The sequence below is a fragment of the Onychomys torridus genome, unplaced genomic scaffold (assembly GCF_903995425.1).
Source record: "Onychomys torridus unplaced genomic scaffold, mOncTor1.1, whole genome shotgun sequence".
Taxonomy (NCBI): Eukaryota; Metazoa; Chordata; class Mammalia; order Rodentia; family Cricetidae; genus Onychomys; species Onychomys torridus.
Genome location: NW_023413756.1, coordinates 8680 through 29802, shown reverse-complemented (window position 1 = coordinate 29802; position 21123 = coordinate 8680). Strand labels below are relative to the sequence as shown.

The 21123-nt window shown below is 46.5% G+C and overlaps 1 protein-coding gene across 2 annotated transcripts in view; it reads left to right on the top strand.

The window, feature by feature from the left end:
* Positions 1-20710, top strand: part of Colq (collagen like tail subunit of asymmetric acetylcholinesterase) — a 57292-nt gene extending 36582 nt beyond the window's left edge. For both annotated transcript variants that reach the window (XM_036176713.1, XM_036176714.1), the window contains 7 exons: positions 1572-1652; positions 7301-7406; positions 13904-14043; positions 14643-14762; positions 15090-15210; positions 16751-16853; positions 19294-20710. In XM_036176713.1, coding sequence (XP_036032606.1) covers positions 1572-1652; positions 7301-7406; positions 13904-14043; positions 14643-14762; positions 15090-15210; positions 16751-16853; positions 19294-19363 — 741 coding nt within the window. In that variant the 3' untranslated portion in view covers positions 19364-20710. The remainder of the gene's footprint in view (positions 1-1571; positions 1653-7300; positions 7407-13903; positions 14044-14642; positions 14763-15089; positions 15211-16750; positions 16854-19293) is intronic.
* Positions 20711-21123: the final 413 nt, after the last annotated feature.

The following is a 21123-nucleotide window of genomic DNA, read 5'->3' as shown; positions in this document are numbered from 1 at the left end:
GAACATAAGTGTCAATGCCTGTGGAGGTTGGAGGTCTTGGACAATCTTGGAGTTAAAAGTTTTGTAATAATTCACTGCCTGGAGTTGCAGGCAGTGTGAGCTACCTGATACAGGTGCTAGGAACTGAACTTTGGTCCTCTGGAAACCCAGTAAGCGTTCTTAATTGCTGAGTGAGTTGAGGACAGAGCCTTCCTGTTGCTGGGCTAAAAGGTGAGCTTGGACTTGATCCTCACCATCAATAGATATCTTCTGGAATTTTCCATCCTGTTAGGAATCCTTAAAAGGATCCTGGGTGTCTGTTACTATCTCTGAGCAGCTAGGGTAGTTCATCATGGGCACTGGCTGCTGATAAGTAAAGACTTCCTGGTAGCAATTGCTACACTGTCGGTGTTGGTGGTGCAGTTTGGGATGCAGGGCAATTGCTTGAAGGAGAAATGATGTACCCTATGGGCCCATAATCCCCGGAAGCAGTAAGTGGGACAGGAATCCTTGACAGGCAAAAGTAAGGAAAAGCTAAGATGGAGGGAAGAAATGTATTTGTGTGTGTGTGTGTGTGTGTGTGTGTGTGTGTGTGTGTGTGTGTGTGTGTGTGTATGTGTGTGTGTGTATGTGACAGTCTGAGAAATAAGTTTTGAGAGAGGTTGGCCTTCAACTATGAAAATGTTATTTTCAATTAGGAATGTAATTTACATCGTTTTCCATAGTTTAATAGTATTTTTGAACACAGGAAGTGTTTTCATCTGAGCTGGGCATAGTGGTACATTGCTGTGACCCAGCACCAGGGAGGTGGAGCAAAAGGATTCAAGGTGGTTTTCAGCCACATTGAGAGGTGGAGGCCAGCTTGAGTTTCAGGAGACCCTATCTCAAAAAGAAGAGTTGTCTGAATAGGTGGAAGTGGGCTGGAACTCAAAATAATACTTCCTAAAGTGTAGAGAACTGCTGGACAGAGTGGTGTACACCTTTAACCCAGCACTCAGGAGGCAGAGGCAGTTGGATGTTTAGGAATTCCAGGCTAGCCTGGCCTACATATCAAATTCCAGGCCAGTCAGGGCAACATAGTGAGACCCAATCTCAAAAAAAAAAAAAAAAAAAAAAAAAAAAAGTAGAGAGCTATGTAACCCTACATAAATCCTACAAAATACCACACATTACAGTGGACAAGACTGTTTCCAAACATTAAACAAACAAACAAACACAAAATCCTAACTCATGTGTGTGAGTTTGTACTACAAACAAAACACAACAAACCATTACACAAATTTCCAATTAGACAAGAAGGCCTTTTCTTCTGTGTGACACAGACACATGCGACTGAAGTGCAGAAGCCACCACTGACCGCTGTGGACAGGGCTGTCTCTGTTTGACCACCAGAGTACCAAGTGCTCTGCAGCACTAAGTCACACCCTTGGGGGTGCCTTCTTTCTTTTCTGTTCCTTGGATATGAGCTTACCAGTCTCCCATGCTCCCAGGACAGCCTACCTGGGAAAGAGAAGATGAAGAGTAGGCCTTGGGGACCAGTGGTTGGAGAGACCGGCATACACATGCCCACTCTTTCTCTTTCTTCTCTCCAGGGTGAAATGGGTCCAAAGGGAGAACCCGGACTCGCAGGATACCGAGGCCCCACCGGGAGACCAGGAAAACGAGGCAAACAGGTAAGGACCCCAGGGTTTACCTCACTGAGGGCACTCCGCCTGGAGGTGTGTGGAGAAGCATGCAGAGGTCATCTAGAGCTATTCCACAGCCTTGGATTCAAGCATCCTCAGGGCGAGTGGACACAGCAGCCTCACTACTGATGTTCAGGCTTTTCCTGGCTAGCCATGGTTCAAGGTTACGGGCTCCACTCAAGGTCAGAAGCAAGAGTGGCCCTAGTTCATAGGAATGCGCTTATTTATTTATTTATTTATTTATTTATTTATTTATTTATTTAGGTTTTTCGAGACAGGGTTTCTCTGTGTAGCTTTGCAGAACTCGCTTTGTAGACCAGTCTGGCCTCAAACTCACAGAGATCCTCCTGGCTCTGCCTCCCGAGTGCTGGGATTAAAGGTGTGTACCACCACCACCAGGCAGAATGCGTATATTTTAAACAAAGTAACTAGGAATGATCATTCTGCAGAAAACCTGCTCTTTGCCTCAGTATACTGGGTGTAAATTGAGTCTTAGGGACCAGCCCAGGCCTGGTTTAGAGCTTTAGGGACCAGCCCAGGCCTGGTTTAGAGCTTTAGGGACCAGCCCAGGCCTGGTTTAGAGCTTTAGGGACCAGCCCGGGCCTGTCCTGTGGCTACCCAGTCTTTTGAACTTCAGTGACAGTTTTCATTGCATAAACCCCTAATTTGGAAGTGATCCTCTTAATTGGCTTTGTTAAGAGCTTAGGGCAGTTGTTTGCTCTGAGCCTCCTGATCAGCAGGGAAAGCCAGGTTATAGAGTTGGAAAAGGAAGGAGCAGGGCTCACTTTTCTGGACTGGTTTTGAGGCCTGCACTAAATGCCCATAGGAAAACTAGCACTTTTGATAATGTACAGATACACCCGAGAGACGTGCCATGTTACCTTTTTTTCTGTTTGTTTTAAGACAGGGTCTCACTATGTAACCCAGAATGGCCTTGGTCTTACTACATATGCATTATCATCATCATCATCATCATCATCATCATAATCATGATGTTTGTTGCCTTTTTTATTTCAAATAGATATTTGAAATCCAGCTTTATTTAGGGGCTGGGGCAATGGCTCAGTGGGTAAAGTGCTTCCTCTGTAAGGATGAGGACTGAGTTAATGCCCAGCACTCATGTGAGAAAGCCAGAGTGGCAGCACACACCTGTAATCCCAGAACCAGGGAGGCAGAGTTCCAGCACTCCAGCTGAATCCGTGCGCTGCAGGTTCAGGGAGAGACCTTGTCTCAAAATAAGGTGGAGCACAATTGAGGAAGATACCTGATGTTGACCTTTGGCCTCTGCTTGCATACCAACAGACACAAGTCAGTTTACATAAATAATACCAATTTTTGAAAATTAATATTTATTAATATATATACATATGCATACTTCTTAAGGTTAATGATTGTTAGTATGTCAGAAGAAAAATGTCATTTTGAGCACATATGTAAAACTTTTTATTTTTAATTGTTATTATATTTTATAGGGTACACTGTGATGTATGTACATATATACCTACATTGTGGAGTGACCAAGTCAGGTTAATAGATACATCTATCATTTCAGATATTTATTGTTTTTTTTCCATGAGAATATTGAAATCTATCCTGCTAGTTGCCTTTTTATCTCCATTCTGTTGGTGGTTATGGTTTGATCTGGGTATTATATCTTTCCATAATTCATTATTTCACTTTAAAATTTTTTTGTTTATTCATTTATTGTTGTTGCTTTGAGATAGAGTCTCATGTAGCCCAGGCTGGCCTCAAACTCTGCTTCCACCTCAGACATGCTGAGGTTACATGTAGTTCAGAGCTATTCTCATATTTTAAATTATTTCTTTTATGTCCACAGTGTAGTTATTTTGTTCTTCACTTATAGCTTAAAATCACAATGTGTAGAAGCTCATCATTGTTACAGATATTAATACATTTTAAACATCTTCTAAGAATACCCACGTCATATTTTAATAAACAAGGAAGCAGTAGCTTGCTTGGAGGAGAGCCTCGCCTGGGTCATTTGAAATGCTGAAAGGAGGGCATCTTTGGCAACAAAGCCTTTTCCTTGTGCTGGTGTGAGGATGCTCCAGACTTCAGTTTACATTGGCATCTTCGAGGCATTTACTGAACACAGATTCTCCACCAGCTACAGTGGCTGCACCTCCAGGTCTTGCCTTTGACCCCCCCCCCCCCACTTCCCCATGCCTGGGCCTCATTTCTTAAAGTCATGGGTACAGTTGGTCTGCATCTGGAATAGACTTCAGCTTGTGCTGTGTTTTGTTGACGCCACCCATGGGATTCTAATGTGCAGCCAGGAATCAGAACCACAGTAACCTGTGAAGCTAATGATGAACTTCCCTAAGTCAATGCAGAAGTGACCTGGTTCTGGATAATTCAGACCTCATGGTAACATTGTTTTGTTCTGTTTTCAATTGAAAACAAGGCCTTCATTTTTGTACAGTTATTTAAATCAAATATGACAAGATTCTTTTAGTTTTATTTTATTTTTTTTGAGCTGAGGACTGAACCCAGGGCCTTGTGCTTGCTAGGCAAGCGCTCTACCACTGAGCTAAATCCCCAACCCTAGTTTTATTTTTAAAGTCAAAAATGTCAGTCTCGTTTTGACAATTTCCCAGGGTGCCATGGTCACATGGCTTCAAAAGCATGCCACAGGTACCAGTGTCCTTAAATCTAGGCTCAGAAAAAGAAAAAAAAGAGGGGGAAAGTTCTCTTCTACACGATTTCATTCTAGATTGTTCTACATTAGTGTAAGAAGAGGCTGTTGGTTTCTTCTGTTCTCTAGATCTTTTCTGGGTCAGTGTTTGTCTTTCCTGCTAAAGCCAAAGCTGAGTCAGCTGTATGTCATCCCTGAAGATGGCAGTTATAGTGGAATGACAGTAAGAGCTACACCAAAACCACTTGGAGAGTTGGGAAGAGTCAGGGAAGAAGCCCACTCCCTTTACAAGATGCAGGAGCTTACCTGTGTACCTTTCAGTGCCTTTTACTCTGCAGACACTGCCATTGTTATTGGAAGCCTGCCCTGGAGCCTCCTTCATATCTCCTAGTGTAGAGTTGTGTATCCAGAAGGATATGATTTCTGGAAGTAACTAGGTTAATCTAAACCTAGGAAACAAAAATCTAGGAAGACTCCAGAATACAGGTTTCCAACACAGGATTTCAGAGATCATTCAATCCATCTCACTCCCTTCAGATCTCTCCCATATATTCACAAGGAAACGAGGGGCCAGTGAGGTGGAGTTGCGTGCCCAGACTGTTGAGCTGAGCCAACTATAAGGCCAGGGTTAGAATTTTGGGCACGTGTTCCTCCCCCTTGCTATGGCTCTCTATCACGGCCATGCTTCCAGACTTGTTTCCAAGCAGGTTCAGGAAAGCAGCTGTTGACCTGATCATAAAAACCTCCAGGTGCTGGGATTATGGATTGATGGTAGAGTGTAGAGTGCGTACCCAGTGTGCAAAAGGCCATGAGTTCAAGTACAAGAACAAAAAAAAAAAAAAAAGAAAGGAAGAAAAAAAAAACTTCAGTGAAGGAGACAATAGCTTCAAAAGAAACCTCCTGAGTTCACAGCAGAATAAAGAATAAATACAGAATAAAGAGTCCTTTCCCTGGACAATTTGTTTCAATGACACCTGCCATAAAGATATGGCACCTTCTGTGAAATGACCAATTAAGCCAAAGACTCTTCTACTCTTGGTGTCAGAGTCAAGGAGTGTTTCCAGCTCCTTCAAGCCATGCACTTCCTGTGCTCAGAGCCAGCTGGCCTGGCTGTTAGGAAAACAAGCTTTACTAGCTATATTAAGCTGGTGTGACTTCCTTTGCCATTCTGGGACCCATCTTGGTTATCATGTGGAATGCTTCAGCCTGGCCGGAGAATTAACAGCCTCCTTTGCGAGGGCAGAATTGGAAACAGACTAACCTCATGGGTCTCCTGTGACAAGTTTAGGAACTCCTCTGGTATTATGGAGAAGACCCCTAGGGCCATGTTGGTAGGACAGCACCTCACGGAGCCAGTGTTGTGATTGGAAATAGAGAATTTACAGGTGTGACTCTCTTTAAGCAATCAGGTCTTCTTAGGTGTAAGGGACATTTGGCTTGGACATCTGTCATCCCATTGGCTATCATGGTTGATCTAGAGTCTTGCAGTTGAGAGGGAGCTCACTGCTCTGTGCGTCTTTTCCAAAGCTGTATGATTGGATAGAGATGACCTTCTCTGATAAAAGACTGTTCTTTGGTTAAGGGTATACAAGTAGTCATGGTTCCCAGCTAGAATCTCCAAAATACTCTTAGAAAATCAGAACTTCTTTCTCCATGGGTGAAGATGAAGCCTGGCCAGCCACTAGGACAGTCAGCTTGTCTCCCCCATCACCCTTCACTCTTCACAAACCACATTTTCACTTCTGCCATCTTTGTTAGCTTCACAGTAAACCTGGGTGGCTCTGTGTGTACTGGCCCTACTTTAGAAGAGAGACCAAGGCATAAAACAATGACATGATTTGTCCAGCTTTACTGTCAAGGTAAACTATCTTGACTGACAGATTGTCAAAACTCCCTCCCCACATGCCGCCAACTTCCTCTTCTTCGTTTGGTCTGGGGAGAGGAAGTGCGCACGGCAGATTCTAGTCCACATGGAACTTACGTCTCATGGGGAGACAGTGGTGAAGTGACCACACAATAATCTATGATCAGTGATCTGAAATAAATAGGAAGAGCCATGAGTGTGTGTTTAAACTAGCAGCAATCCCTCTGCCTCAGCCAGTTGAGTGTTGTGATGAAAGGCACACACTTCACTCCCAGCTTGAGAAAGAAAGTTTTGAGAGAATGCAGTGAGGAACACCAGTACATTCTTGGACATCAGAGCTGAAAACTGAAGGCCGAGGGGTCATAAAGAGGAGTTTGGGGTGCAGATAGAATTTTTGCTTGAGAAGTGTGATAAGAATCATGGCGTTTTTTACTAAAAGCAAAAACAAACAAGCAAACAAATAAACAAACAAACTCTGGCTGTCATGGTGGTGCCCATTTTTAATCTCAGCACTCGGGAGGCAGAGGCAAGTGGATCTCTGTGAGTTCAAGGTCAGCCTGATCTACAAAGGTCCAGGACAGCTAGGGCTGTTACACTGAGAAACCCTGTCTCAAACAACCAAACCAAACCAAACCAAACCAAACAAACACTCTGACAAAGGCTGGAGAGCAGGGCCATGTCTAGCTTCTTGGGCTCAGTAAGGAACTGAGAGAGAGCAATGGGAAGTCGGTGGGTAGAAACAGTTCTGATAGAATGAAAGCAATCCTAACAAGTAGATGGAAAGCTTAAATTATAGGCCTACCTCAGCTACCTCAATACTAGAATATTGCACAAATACCCTGAGACTCCATTTCCTAACTCATGCCAGGGGATGAGGTGGATTGTTTCTGTTGTCCTGTGCCATGTTTCTAGAACAGAGTGAGAACTTAATGAGGTCTCCAAACTTGGACAGATCACTTGCTCTGTCCCTTTCACAGGCTGCGTGCTGGAGACCAGGTATATCCCACCATGAGTTTTTGCTTGTCTGAGCTAGGTGGTCTCTGATTTAGAGGTAAGTGGGGAAGAAACTTTGTCATGCCATTGTATCACAACAGGCTTTCTCTTTCTATCTGTTAGGGTCAGAAGGGAGACAGTGGAATCATGGGCCCACCAGGCAAGCCTGGGCCTACTGGTCAACCTGGTCGACAAGGTCCTCCAGGGCCCCCAGGTGCCCCATCTGCAGGTAAGACCCTAGGTGCCTCATCTTAACCTATACAGACGTAGTCTTAACTAGGTCCCCCAGAGAGGCCACAAGGAGATACCAGCAGAGCTCTGCTTTGTATTTCTTGTTAGAAACTGCCAGAGGCTCTTTCATATATCTCCATGATTTTTCTATGATTTGGCTCACTCAATTTTGTCTTAACATTTTGGAGAACACATGGAGGAAGTAGAGAGGGGCTAAATTACATTGGTGATGTCATTTATATTTTCAGTGAAAAGGATACCTATTTCATCAACTAAAATCTTTTTCTAGAAAAATATGTTTCATTGTTCCAATCATTATCTTAAACCCAGAAGGCATTGCAGATTTTTCTGTCTTACACAGTGTGATGAAAGATTGTTTATTTGCATTGGATATGTTGGGTACATTCGAAGGAACTGATAAAAAGAAATTAAGAGTCCATCATTAAAGATGAATTAGGTATGTTTCTACCTTGTTTTACTATTTAATTTGTTTAGCTAAGCACTTTATTTTATTCCTTTAAGACCTTTAAGTGCACATCACTTGTAAAAAGACAACATTTCTAGATCTATCTTCAGTTATATGAAAGGAATCACAATTTAAAAAATTTAACACATTTATTTAAAAAAGATTTATTTATTTATTATGTATACACTGTTCTGCCTGCATGTATGCCTGCAGGCCAGAAGAGGGCACCAGATCTCACCAGATGGTTGTGAGCCACCATGTGGTTGCTGGGAATTGAACTCAGGACCTCTAGAAGAACAGTCAGTGCTCTTAACCTCTGTGCCATCTTGTAGTGATATATTGTATACCCTAATAAACTTTGCCTGAAGATCAGAGAACAGAACAAGCACTGGATTAAACAGAGGCCAGGCAGTGGTGGTACACATCTTTAACCTTAGCACTAGGGACCCAGATGGATCTCTCTGAGTTCAAAGTCACCCTGGACTACATGAGATTGGCTCAGTCTAGGAGAGACACAGAGCCAGACACTAGTGGCACACACCTTTAATTCCAGCACTTGAGATCTCATGCCTTTGCTTGAGAAGCACATACATCCTTAATCCCAGGAAGTGATGGCTGGGCAGAGAAAGGTACATAAGGGGTGAGGAGACAGGGACTAGAGGCCTTTCAGGCTGAGGAGTCCTAGAGGTGAGAGGTGGCTGCTCTGCTTCTCTGATCTTTCAACATTTACCCCAATTTCTGGCTCTGGGATTTTCCATTAAAAGACCATTTTAAGATTTGTGTTATACCATCTCTCCAGCCAAGGAAACACAATTTTAATTACAACTTTTTTTCTTAATAAAATGGGAACATTGAAAAATCCTACAATGCCTTTCTCCTACTGTATTTATGGGAACATGTTTGCCACACATAGTGGGGTTGTCATGGAAATCCTATTTTGTTAGACCCATCCTGTCAAGATGCCATGAAGAACCAGTCTTTTGGTTTTTTGTTTTTTTTTCCTACCTTTTTAACTACCACCTAAGGGTTCGGTGAAGATCGGTAAATTATGTCAGAAAAAATGATGGGAAAGGACCCTCCTGCTTTGACCTATTCCTTGCCCAACTCTTATTTCTGTTAATGGCCCATGGATGCCTGAGGAGATCACTGTCCCAGGCTATGCTTGGGCATTGCAGCATTTCTGCGACTGGAAATTCTTGGATTACCATGAGCTACCAATCAGGGACTGAGCATGGTGGAAGCCTGGTTTTGCCTGTGGGAAGAACTTTCTTGGGTTTGGAGTGTTTAGGGGCTAAAAAAACTGAGATTCTGGGGACATGTGGTGAGGTGGATGCATATGAAAGTGCTTGGCAGACTTTAATGGTCCCATTGTGCTTAGGTGTCTTTGTAAACCTAGCCCCATCTGCCTTTGGCTTTCTTCCTGGGCCTGGAGCTGTGAGCAAGTTCTCACAAAGCCAGTTTCATGCCATCTGTCTTGAGAATTGGAACCCAAGGACTTAGTAGCCAGCACAGTTTTGTTTTCCTTCCTTCCCCAACCTTCTAGTTATATCTCTCATGGATGAGTACCCTATTTCCCCTTCTGCTACCCTGTCCTCTCCCAACAAGTGCACTGTCCTTCCATTACGGCTCTGCCATTGGCGATTTGCTTCTTTCTTTCTTTCTTCCTTTCCTGTTTCTTCCATACTAGTGTCTGTCTATCTATCTATCTATCTATCTATCTATCTATCTATCTATCTATCTATCTGGGGTGTGTGTGTGTGTGTGTGTGTGTGTGTGTGTGTGTGTGTGACAGTGTGTATGTGGAGGTCAGAGGACAACTTATTGATTGATTCTTTCCTTCACCTGAGGCTCAGACTCAGGTCACCAGGCTTGGTAAATGCCTTTACCTTCTAAGAACAACATCCTGCCCCGTGTCTGTCTGTCTGTTTCTTGATTTTTTGTGGAGGGGATTGTTTTGTTTTTTTGAGATAGGGTCTCATATAGTCATGTAGTCCAGACTGTCCTTTAACTCACTATGTAGCTGAGAATGACATTAACCTCCTTCTGCCTCTACTTCCCAAGTGCTAGGATTACAGACATGTGCCATTGAGGCCAACTCAGATGACATGCCCACTCAGTGTATGTGCTTGCCTCTGTGAATGTATGTGTGTGTGTGTGTGTGTGTGTGTGTGTGTGTGTGTGTGTGTATGTGTGTGTGTATTACTGGGTGTTGAGCATAGGGCTTCATATGTGCTAGGCAAACAGTCTAATACTGAACTATACCCCCAGATGACTCTTGCTTTTTGCAGATGTGTTTCATCTTCTTTCTAGATGCCAGTCACCCTGAGAACTGAGTCAGCATCACATCCTCCATGGCACCTGGTGGTTGGAACCATACAGGGACTGGTCCCTACAGAGACTTCCTCTGTCCTTCCTGGGTTATACTTGCAGTCTAGCAGGATTGTAGGCCATCTCTCTTTCCTCCACCTTCTCTTCAAATTACTTCCTTTCTGAGGAGCCATTCAGAGGAAGGGGGCTGAAGAGGACAAAGAGGCAAAATGGGTCAATCTCCTTGCTCTTTGTGAAAATCTTCAGGGCTGGGAGTGTAGGCAGGACTTTAGAAGGGACATCCCTGAGCCTAATTTGGATAATAATACAAGAGTTAGAGCAGGCCCCTGGAGTGACTCCTCACAGTTTTAATCTGATAAAAGCCTAAACCTATCAGGTATGGTGGCATAGCCTGCTATCCATTTAGGAGTATGGGAAGTTCTGAGGCTAGCCTGGAGAAAACAGGCCATCAAAGAGCCACAAAGCCACTCAAGAAGAAACTGTGTTTCCTGCCCCTTCCTCAGTTCCTCCTTGGGATATCCTTGGGCTCTAGAGAACACAAGGTAAAGTTTGCTGGTCTATCCCAGTCCTTCCTTTATGTGTCAGAACCCTGAGCTTCCTCAAGGTTACAGAGCTGATGAGTGGCTACCATGGCCCAGATTCCACCTGTGGCTCCTAAAAGCCCCACACAGCCTTTTGATTACCGTTCTGGTTCCTCTGTCTTCTCACACTATCCCCTCCTGACCTGCTTTCCCCAAGAATCTCCAGACCAAAAATGGAGAGCATGGCAGTAACACTGGGGTGAGGCAGTTCAAGTTGTGCCCTTCAGAGCATCATGTCAGGAAGCTGGCAGGATGATGGGTGTCCTCTGCCAACTGGGAGGAAGCGGAAGCAGTGGGGAAATGCGCTGGCAGCAGCAGGCTCCCTGCCACGTCCTGTTGGGAGGCTGCCTCAGGTCTGGTTCTCAGCACCACGGGGCCAGCTGGTGCTGGAGGAGTTGGAGAGGGTAGGAACTTTTTAATTACTCGCTACAGGGAAAGAGAGGATGATGGTGAGGAAGGAAGAAAGGCAAAATTTAAGATGTAATTTGCAATAATACAATTACAAACTTGGATAATTCTTTCCTGTGACCAGACAGGGTATAAATAAATCCACATGGTACTGGGAATGACAGCTCTCCAAGAGAACCCATAATCTTGGATCTGTCCATCTGAATGGGACAGAGTTAGGTGAAACATGAGCTCAGATCTCAGCCACACCAGATTAACTAAATCTGCAAAGTCCTGAGTCTTTCCGAGACTATGTTCTGGAGGAGTTCTGGGGTCATAGAACATTCCAGAAGGCTGCTCCAATGCCACTCTCACATTTCTCCTTGTCACAGCCCCACGTCTCCTGGTGGAAACTCCTCATGTTCCCAGGTTTTTACCTAGGATGTTCCAGAGCTGGTGGTGTCTTTGTCTCTTCGGAGTTTTCTGAAAAAATCAGAACCCCAGACAGGAGCTTTTCCCACAGAGTTCTACCCTATTCCTTGTTAGAGCTGTAACTTGACATCTGGTATTGGACCAACTTGTGAGTTGGCTCAGGAAGGCTGAAGAAGGTGGGGTCATTCCACGTTTTAGTGTGTGGCCTCTTCCCTATGGTCCTGGCCAGCCAGTCCACCCTGGGTTCACTTCATATGCTGCTGTTCTAGCATCTCCAGACATGCTTCCGGCTCCTGTCTGCCTCCACTGACTGCCTAAGACCAAGGACAGGTTGGTTTCCAAGGGCACGTGCTCGTCAGTCTTCCTTCTGCCCTGTCCTCTCTTCCCTTGTCCAGTCAGATGGCTGTGACTTCCAGTCCTTCACAAGACCTTTGCTCTCACATTAACCATCCAATTATTGAACAGAGGCCCTGTTCCAAGTGTCACGTGGTGGCCTGCCCCTGTCAATCTTAGCCTGAGCGAAGAGAGACCTTACTGGAATGGTCTGAGTGTGTTGGCGTGTAAGGAAGTACTGTGAAGAACAGATGTAGGAACTGAAGAGGCCCTTGGAGAAGGAGGGATGGAGGGTGAGGAGGAGGGTTTGATGGGGGGTATATTCTGCACACATCCCATTTCCCTAGTGCTTCTCCATCTTGATGGGCAGTGGAAACATCTTGGACACTTTTTAAAAAAGATTTATTTATTTATTATGTATACAGAAGAGGGTGCCAGATCTCATTACAGATGGTTGTGAGCCACAATGTGGGTGCTGGGAATTGAACTCAGGACCTCTGGAAGAGCAATCAGTGTTCTTAACCGCTAAGCCATCTCTCCAGCTCCATCTTGGACACTTTTATAATTATGGATGTCTAAGGGCTGGGAGTGTGACTCAGTGGCAGAGCACTCATTGAACATATGCAAAGGCCCTGGTTCCATCCATGGCACTGGAAAAGGGAACAAACCTATGGGTGTCTGGAGGTTCGTAGGGAATTGCTTAGAGTGTGACTCAGGCATCAAGGCCTTTAAAAGCCAATTTGAAGAATCTGGGTATGATGGCTTAAGCCTGTAATCCCAGCACCTGGGAGACAGAGACAGGAGCATTGCCACCACTTTAAGGCCAACTTGGGATATATAGCAAGTTCCTGGTCAGCCTGGACTACAGCATCCGGGAAAACACTATAAAAAAAGTCAAGGCAAAACTGAGTACAGTGGTGCACACCTGAAGTTCCAGTCACTTTGGAGGCTGAGTCAGGAGGATTGCTTGAATCTAGGAGTTCAAAACCAGGCTAGGCAACATAGTAAGACTTCGTCTCAAAAATGAAAAATAAGTGATGAGTAAGAGTCAAAATGAGAACTACAGACCTAGAAATTGCCAGAGAGCATTTCCTAATCATACGCTTGCAGGATGTATCCTGGCTTTTCTCAGTACTGGGGGAGAGAAATGCCCTGGGCAGAAAATGTTCTATTGTCTTCCAGGAGAAATAACACCCCCCCCCAAATTCCTCTGTAAATGTCCTTTATATAAGAAACTTAAGAGACAGTGAAAGGGCCGGGGTGATGGCACACACCTTTAATCTCAGCACTCAGGAGGCAGAGGCAGGTGGATCTCTGAGTTCAAGGCCAGCCTGGTCTACAAAGTGAGTTCCAGGATCACCAGGACTACACAGAGAAACTCTGTCTTGAAAAACAAAACCAAAAAGACAGTTGAAGTTGGACTGGCAAGGTTGCTCAGTGGGTAAGGGCACTACTTGCTGCCATGCCTGATGGCCTGAGTTCTATCTACAGGTCTCATATGGTGGGAAGAGGGAACTCCCAAAAGTTGTCCTCCAACCTCCATTCCTGTGCCTGGAGATGCATAGCCTCCCTCCTCCTTTAAATACAGTAAAAGTTTTCCATCCACTGCATAACCATCTGTAAGAAGACCCTTTAAATAATGGTCACAAACAGAGCACATTCTTCAAAAAGGAAATGTATCGATAGTCAACAGGTGATCTATTAGATTCCAGGTGTCACACTCAGGGCTACAGGTCACACAAAACCCTCCTCTTTCCCACAGGTTGTTAGTAACCAAGGCTGCCACAGGACCTGATGCCTGGGTGTCTTCAAGGCAGGATCGAGGTGGAGGCCCATTGCTTGATGACTGTTTTCCCCCTCTTCCCCTGCCGGTCCCCTGCCTCAAGCTTTCGCTTCTCTTTCATGTACAGGTTGCTCACATCTCCTGACTTGTTGACTCTAGTAACACAGCAGTCTATTGCCTCCTAGGACAGCTCATAATGGGACTGAAAGGAGAAAGAGGATTCCCAGGCCCTCCAGGAAGATGTCTTTGTGGACCTCCTGTGAATGTGAACAACCCCTTGCATGGGGACTCCATGTATGGACCGGGCTCCCCTCGGGTTCCTGCGGTAAGGCTCTTCAGAGCGTGGTCCAGGTGGGTGCTAGGGATGCTCTTTCCCCGATCCAAGGCCTTTGTGATGTACTTTAGGAAAATTCACTTTCCCTTGTTACAACCGCTACCCACTCGCTGTGGGAAATTGCAAGGCGGGGCAAAATCAAAAGAAAACAAGAGGGTAGGGACATTTCCCTCACTTTTTACTTTCAAGACTGACTCTGATGTGGTTGAGATCATATTGTCTGAAAGAGTTGTGCTTTGGCCAAGGATGTTGCTCAATGGTTAGTGCTTGCCCAGTGTGCCCTGAATTCAACACACAGTACTGCTTGTAATGATCATCATTGCATATGATCTGTGTTGAAGAGACATTTCCAGGTGTCTCTTCAAATTACCTACCTCTGTAGCATTGTCTTTTAAGCCTTGGTAACATTAAAATAAACATTTAAATATGTGAAATCAAGGTGGATAGTTTTGTTTCAAACTATTCTGAACTGGACTGACATGGTGTGGGCCTCCTGACACACCTTCCTATGAGAAGCAAACAGTCTTCTCTGGCTCTCCCTGTCCAGTGGGGAAGCTTTTCTGGATCCTGACCACTATGTTCTCTGGCAGATTTTTGTGGTCAACAACCAGGAGGAGCTTGAGAAGCTGAACACTCAGAATGCCATCGCCTTTCGCAGAGACCAGCGATCCTTGTACTTCAAAGATAGCTTTGGCTGGCTCCCCATCCAGGTACTCTGGCACAGGAAAGGGACACTCCTATTAGAAGGGAAGAAAACTATATATTTGGGGCTGGACTGCACTTCTGTGTCTGCAGGAGAGAGCTACCCATCCTCCCTCCCTGTCTTCTGAGCAGAACCCCTTAGCCCCATTCCCAAACAGAAGCTCATCTTGAGCCATGATTCCCTTTGGGAAAGATGGCCTCTCACACCCTCCCTGAAGGAAGCGAAGGGATCTCTCCTAGACCCAGAACATTTGTTCCCAGTGCCAGAGACTTGCCTGCTTTGTGGCTGCTTGGGCATGCCACCCTTATTAATGGTTGTGTGTTTCTTTGGCCAGCTGACCCCTTTCTACCCTGTGGGTTACACTGTAAACCAGCGTGGTACCTGTGGGGATGGCGTCCTGCAGCCTGGGGAGGAGTGTGATGATGGTAATCGTGATGTGGGGGACGACTGCATTGGTGAGTGGGGCGCAGCCTGGGAGGGCTGACTAGCTGAGGGGGTAGGGTGAGCCCTGGCTACCAGCTGTGAAGGTTTGAGGCAAAGGCAAGGGACAGTGGACCAGGAGCTGCTTTGGAGAGCCCCTTCCCAACTCCAGGCTGCATGTTAATTTTTCCCTCACCCAAGCATGTCAACAGGGAGGTGTGTTCAGGATCATGTCCCCCAGAGAGGCCTTCCTTGCCCCTGGCCCTCTTTCTTCCAAGCCCTACTTCTTTGCAAGCTCAGAAGGGGAAGGTGATGGTCCTCACTTGTTACCCAAGAAAGGCAGGAGAGGCTGAGACTGGATCGGAGCTCCTTTTCTAGGTAGACATTCAGTGCAAGCTGTCTCCATCTTTTGTGATAGTGCTAGGACCTGGCTCTGGAGGGTTTTTGAGTTTTTATTGTTTTGTTTTGTTTTGTGTTTTTCATAAGGTGATCAGAGAAGGAGGTTAGGTAGAAGTACAGTTTTCAGAGTCGGAACAGAATTCAGCTGCTGGCTCTGGTTGCCACCCAGCTCATCGACGATGGCAGTGGAGGGCCATTTCCAGCCTGGCCCTCTTGACTGTAAGAGAGGCTTGACATGACAGAGGCTCATGGCTTCAGAGATCCCTCCAGTGGACATGTGTGGAGGTTGTCTGGATGTGGCTGGGGGTCAGTGCATCCATTCATGACTCGGTTTGCTGAGGTCAGAACTGGCAATATGTGGGCATCATCGCTGTCCTTGTCCTCAGGGGACAGATGGCAGCCACTGAGCTGAAGTTCCACCTAGAGTAGGGTTGAGAAGCAAGGAGAGGTTTTTATCTATCATGCAGCTCCACCAGTCCCCTGGCAACATTTGGATGACAATCTGTGGGGCACTAGCTTTTCCCTGGACCCCTTCAATAGGAGCTGTTACAAACAAAACCAAGTAGCGAGGTCTCCATTTCCTCTAAAATGAGGGTGGCCAGGCATGGCAGCACATTTGGGAAGCTGAGGCAGGAAGATCACCAAAAATAAAAAGGCCAGTATGGACTGCATAACAAGACCCTGTATAGGTGGATGGATGGATGGATGGATGGATGGATGGATGGATGGATGGATGAGGATGGATAGAGTGTTACTGCCCGGATGAAGATAGAGGTCTTTGTGGAGGTCATATGGTCCCTCAGGAACACAGGCTGAGCCTAGTGGTAGATTGCCTCCCCAGAGCTCTGTGCTGACACAGGCTTCACCATGCTCTCACACTGGGGTCTGGTGTTCCAGTGCCCTAAGCCTTACTTTGCCAACATTCCACAGTAGTTTCCAGGTTTGCAGATGACACAAAGGCCCTTGTCCCCCTGGCAGGTAAATGGCAGGTGTGCTATACAGAACTCTGGTATATTATTAGTGTGATGCTTAGTCCAGTCCCGAATGAGTCTGAAGCCTTCCGGAAGTTGGTTCTCAAGTAGGTGTAATGCTCTAGGGACTCCACTGGGCCACACTGTCCTTGCTGTGTAGACACACCTGTTCCTGTTCTCAGTGCTATACTTTTTGTCTCCCTAGACTGTCACCGGGCCTACTGTGGGGACGGTTACCGGCACCAGGGCGTGGAGGACTGTGACGGCTCTGACTTTGGCTACCTGACATGCGAGACCTATCTCCCTGGGTAGGGAGGCCTCCTACACTCTTCCAGCATCTCCTCTTTCCTGCTTTCCTTCACAGATATTCTTAAGGGCCTTTTGTGTTCCTGGTACTTTGTAGACACTGAGGTAGGGTAGAGTTCATGCTCCCCTGGTGAACACATAGTAGTCATGGTCCCCAAGAGGCCTCAGTCAGAGCAGTCACAGCTGTCAGCACCATCCTGGGCCAGGGCAGAACAGCAGAAAGGCAGCGAGCAGCCTGAGGGCACTTCACAGACTCCATCTGTCTACTCAGAGCACAATACCCACCTCCCACAAATCTAAATGAGATCAGACCAGAATTAATATGTAACCTTAGGGACTTAAGTATCGCTCAATAAGACTAGATTCAATTCCCAGTTCCACAAGAAAGAAAAAGGAGGGTCACCAAGATGACACAGTGGGTAAAGGCATGAGCCATGCTAGTCTGGTGACCTGAGTTTGATCCCCAGAACCTGTGTAAAGGTGGCATGAAAGAACTGACTCCACAAAGTTGTCCTCTGACCTCCACATGTATACATGGCACATCCTTACCCTCATCACTCATGCATGCACATGCATACACACCCACCCCTCTACCCCCCAACCCCCCATACACACACACACAGGGAGAGAGAGACAGAGACACACAGAGACAGACATAGACACAGAGACACAGGGACAGACACACACATAACTTTTAAGATATAAAGGGGAAAATATCTAATCTTGCCAGTTCGTGGTCCCTCCAAGAAAATATCCCCTTCAAGGACCTGTCTCTCTACCTTAGAGAGTCCTCAGTGGGCATTCAAATATGTTAGTGTCCTTGCTCCCACAATGGCATCTTCAAGCTACCTACAGACCCCAGCCCCTGCCCAGAATGTAACCTTCCAGTACAGAATGATGCTAAATGGCCCGTGCTCAGCCGACCCTCACAGAATCAGCCATATGGTGCTCTAGGGAGCCACTCATCTGCTGATCTGTCTCCCATGAGTCCAATACCCTCAGCTTTGGCTTCTATCACTGACCTTCCAGCAGGCCTTCAGCAGGCTGGGAAATAGACATCACCTGTCCCACAGTTACATCCATCCGGTACTCTTGGGGAGGACGGTCTTGTAGCAGGAAACTTAAAAGTTCTTATTAATAAAATCAAACCCGAGGCCAGTTATTGGGGTGAATGCTGGAAGATCAGAGAAGCAGAACGAACCACAGCTACCTCACCTCGCCAGTTCCTCAGCTGGTCTTGTTTCCTCAGACTGCAAGCTTCTGTGTCCTCATCCCAATGGCTCTCAGCTGAACTGTGCTACTCCAAAGCCTGAATGCTAATCCTAGCCCAATGCTTAACTAACTCTGGTGCCTGGTTTTCACATCTTATATATCTTTTTACTTTCTGCATCACTCCCTGGGATTAAAGGTTGGGTTTCTGGAATTAAAGGAGTGGGTCACCATGCTTCGCTGTTTTCTAAAGTGGCCTTGAACAGAGATCCGCCTGGCTCTGCCTCCCAAGTGCTGGGATTAAAGGCGTGCACCACCACTGCCCAGCTTCTGCTATGGCTTGCTCTGACCTGTTTTCTAGCCACCATTTCTGGCTCTGTTCTAGTGGCTGTCTGTTCTCTGACCCCAGATAAATTTATTTCAGGGAACATAAAATATTTCGGGGACACAGTACCACAGGATCTCCTGAACACTCACCCTCCGACACATATTAGCATATGCAACCTGGCTGAAGGAGCTGTACACCTCCAGGCACCCTCAGACTTCAACCCTGGGAGGCTTGGCCAGGGTCTCACATATGTATGTCTGTGTGCACTGCCCAATGCCTGGAGTAAGGAAGGCTCCTAACAGCCACCTACTGAATCTGGCCTGACTGAGCTGCTTAAGGGCTCCACAGAGTCATATATTGTTAACATCTGACTGAGAGTCAAAGGCTTATTCATCAGCTCACTGGGGCTATTCCTCTGGTATCTAGAAGCTTCCAAGAGACCATTGTGAATGTGTGTGGATAAGACATTGGGGATTATCATTTGCATTTGCAGATGTGTAGAGTACACTCTCCAACATGGTAGCTAGCCCTGTTCCATGTAGCTATTTAATTTTGAAATCATTAGGATTTCACTTCTCAGTCACACTAGCCAGATTCCAAGAGCTCAGCAAACCGTACCAGGACAATGCTGCCCCTTGGGCATAAATAGAGGACATTTGTATTAGTAGTGAGTGAGTTCACAGATAACACTGTCTCATAGATGATGTGTTAGCATCGGGGCTAACCATCTCTCCCATCCTAGTTCCTCTGACTCAACCTCTCAGAGCCCCACACTGAGCTTTCCTAGACCGGGATCCTCAGGGGTTCGATAGTTTAATGCAGTTGGATCACCAGTCATTTTTAGAATGTGCTTCCCTTGCCCACTCTGCTGCCTCTACCCTGATCAGTATCCTTGCCTCCCTCAGGTCATATGGAGACCTTCGGTGCACCCAGTACTGCTACATCGACTCCACACCCTGCCGTTACTTCACGTGAGGGGCTCGAGGATCAGGTGGGCTGCAGCCCATGTAACTGGTGGCTGTATCTCTGCCCTGCACATCATGCTGGCCTGACCCTCTCCTGGGCCAGTGTCCACTGACCTTCATCTGACAAAACAAGGATACATTCTTGCTGCTAAGACATGCTTTTGACTCAGTTTGACTGGAAGAGTTTTGGACCACTGCATCCTGTCTTAATTAAAAGAACCAGAAACCTTCTACACGTCCACCCTGAAGACTGCCCCCCACCCCAATCTGGCTAAACAGCTGGCTGTCATGCCTTATCTCCTGTGGAAAGATGCTGGCTCAGGCCATGGACTTGGCTTAGCACTGTTAGACACACGGGAAGGCAGGCTCCTGTATTTTGTTCTGCTCTCATCTGGCTTTGGGAGTGTTGGTGCACAGGCTTCTGCACCCTTCAGACCTCCGAGCACAGCTGCTCTCACCCAAGGTAGCCAGCTGTTAGGGCTCTCAAGATTTAAGATCCACAAAAGAGGGGGTGAGCAGATTCTCTTGGTGCAGGTCCCAGCTTCAGACTTGCTGAGGAGGGACCCTTCAACTGGCCAGAACCCATCAACTTCATGTGAAGCCAGAGGTACTGAGAGAGCTACAATATCCAAGCTCACTCCCAAGAACAAGGTGGAGACTCAGCCGAGTCCCTTGCCATGTGAACAATATCAGAATGGAAACCTTCCTCCTCTTGACGCTCTCAAAGGGACAGTGGTTATAGCTTCAAATCCCAGGTGCCATCTTGGCCTGTCTTGACAGTGCCCTTCACAACCAGGTTCTGTGTGGGATACGCACTCCATACACCCTGACCAGGGCAGGTGCTGGTGTTTTCTCAGGCTGGTTTCCCTGGTCTAGGGCCTCCACTGCTGAGTCCTTGCTGCCTGCTGGAAGGGCCCTGTGACCCTCCTCCACGCCTGTATCTTGCACACTGTTGTGTTAACCCCTGTGTGCCTGACCTCTTCCTTTTTCCTGGGGATTCATTTCTCCTTAAGCCTGCATACCTGAGAACTGTCTTCCCCACATTTCCTGAGTGGGGTTTGGCTCTATTTTGGAAAGACATTTCTTTTTGTCCCCCACCCCAAATACCCACACCTACCTTATCACCACATAGGCTGCCTCCTGGGTGGTTATACAAGCTTTTCAGTGAGCCTAAGCCTTGGGAATTCGGCAGGCATCCTCTTCCCCAGCAAGTCAGAACTGGGAACTGTATTTCCTGAGAGAAATCAGCCGAAGAGCCGAAGGCCGTGTCTTTGAAGGCAGGCATTTATGCTACTTACATTACTATTCTGGGGCTTCTGGGTGGGCAAGCAAGGAATAAAGGTGATTCCTGGCTGTAGCCCACTCTCCTTTGGGTGCTGAGGATAACGCTTACTGATCCTGGATGGAGTGGAGAGATTGAGTTCAGTTCTACTTCCCAAATTCTTAGACGGCTGGATTTTCAGGGCACCTTGAGGTTAATGGAGGAAACTGATGTTGAAAGAGGTAGTGAGGCTTGCCAATGATTACCAAGTCCAGCCTTGCCAGCTCATTTCTGGCTCTCACCTTGTTGGAGGACCTGTGGGGTGGTGACCTATTGCCAGCCGTCGATCTAGCTAAGATGCATTCTGTCCTGAGTCCCACACCTTGGAGAGCAGCATACACTTGAGGCCTTAGGTGGCCTGATTCTCTTCACAGGCAGCCACAGAGCCCACATGTGCCAGGTGAATGTCCCTTGAGGTAATTTTATGGCCAGCATGGAGCTCCATGAGA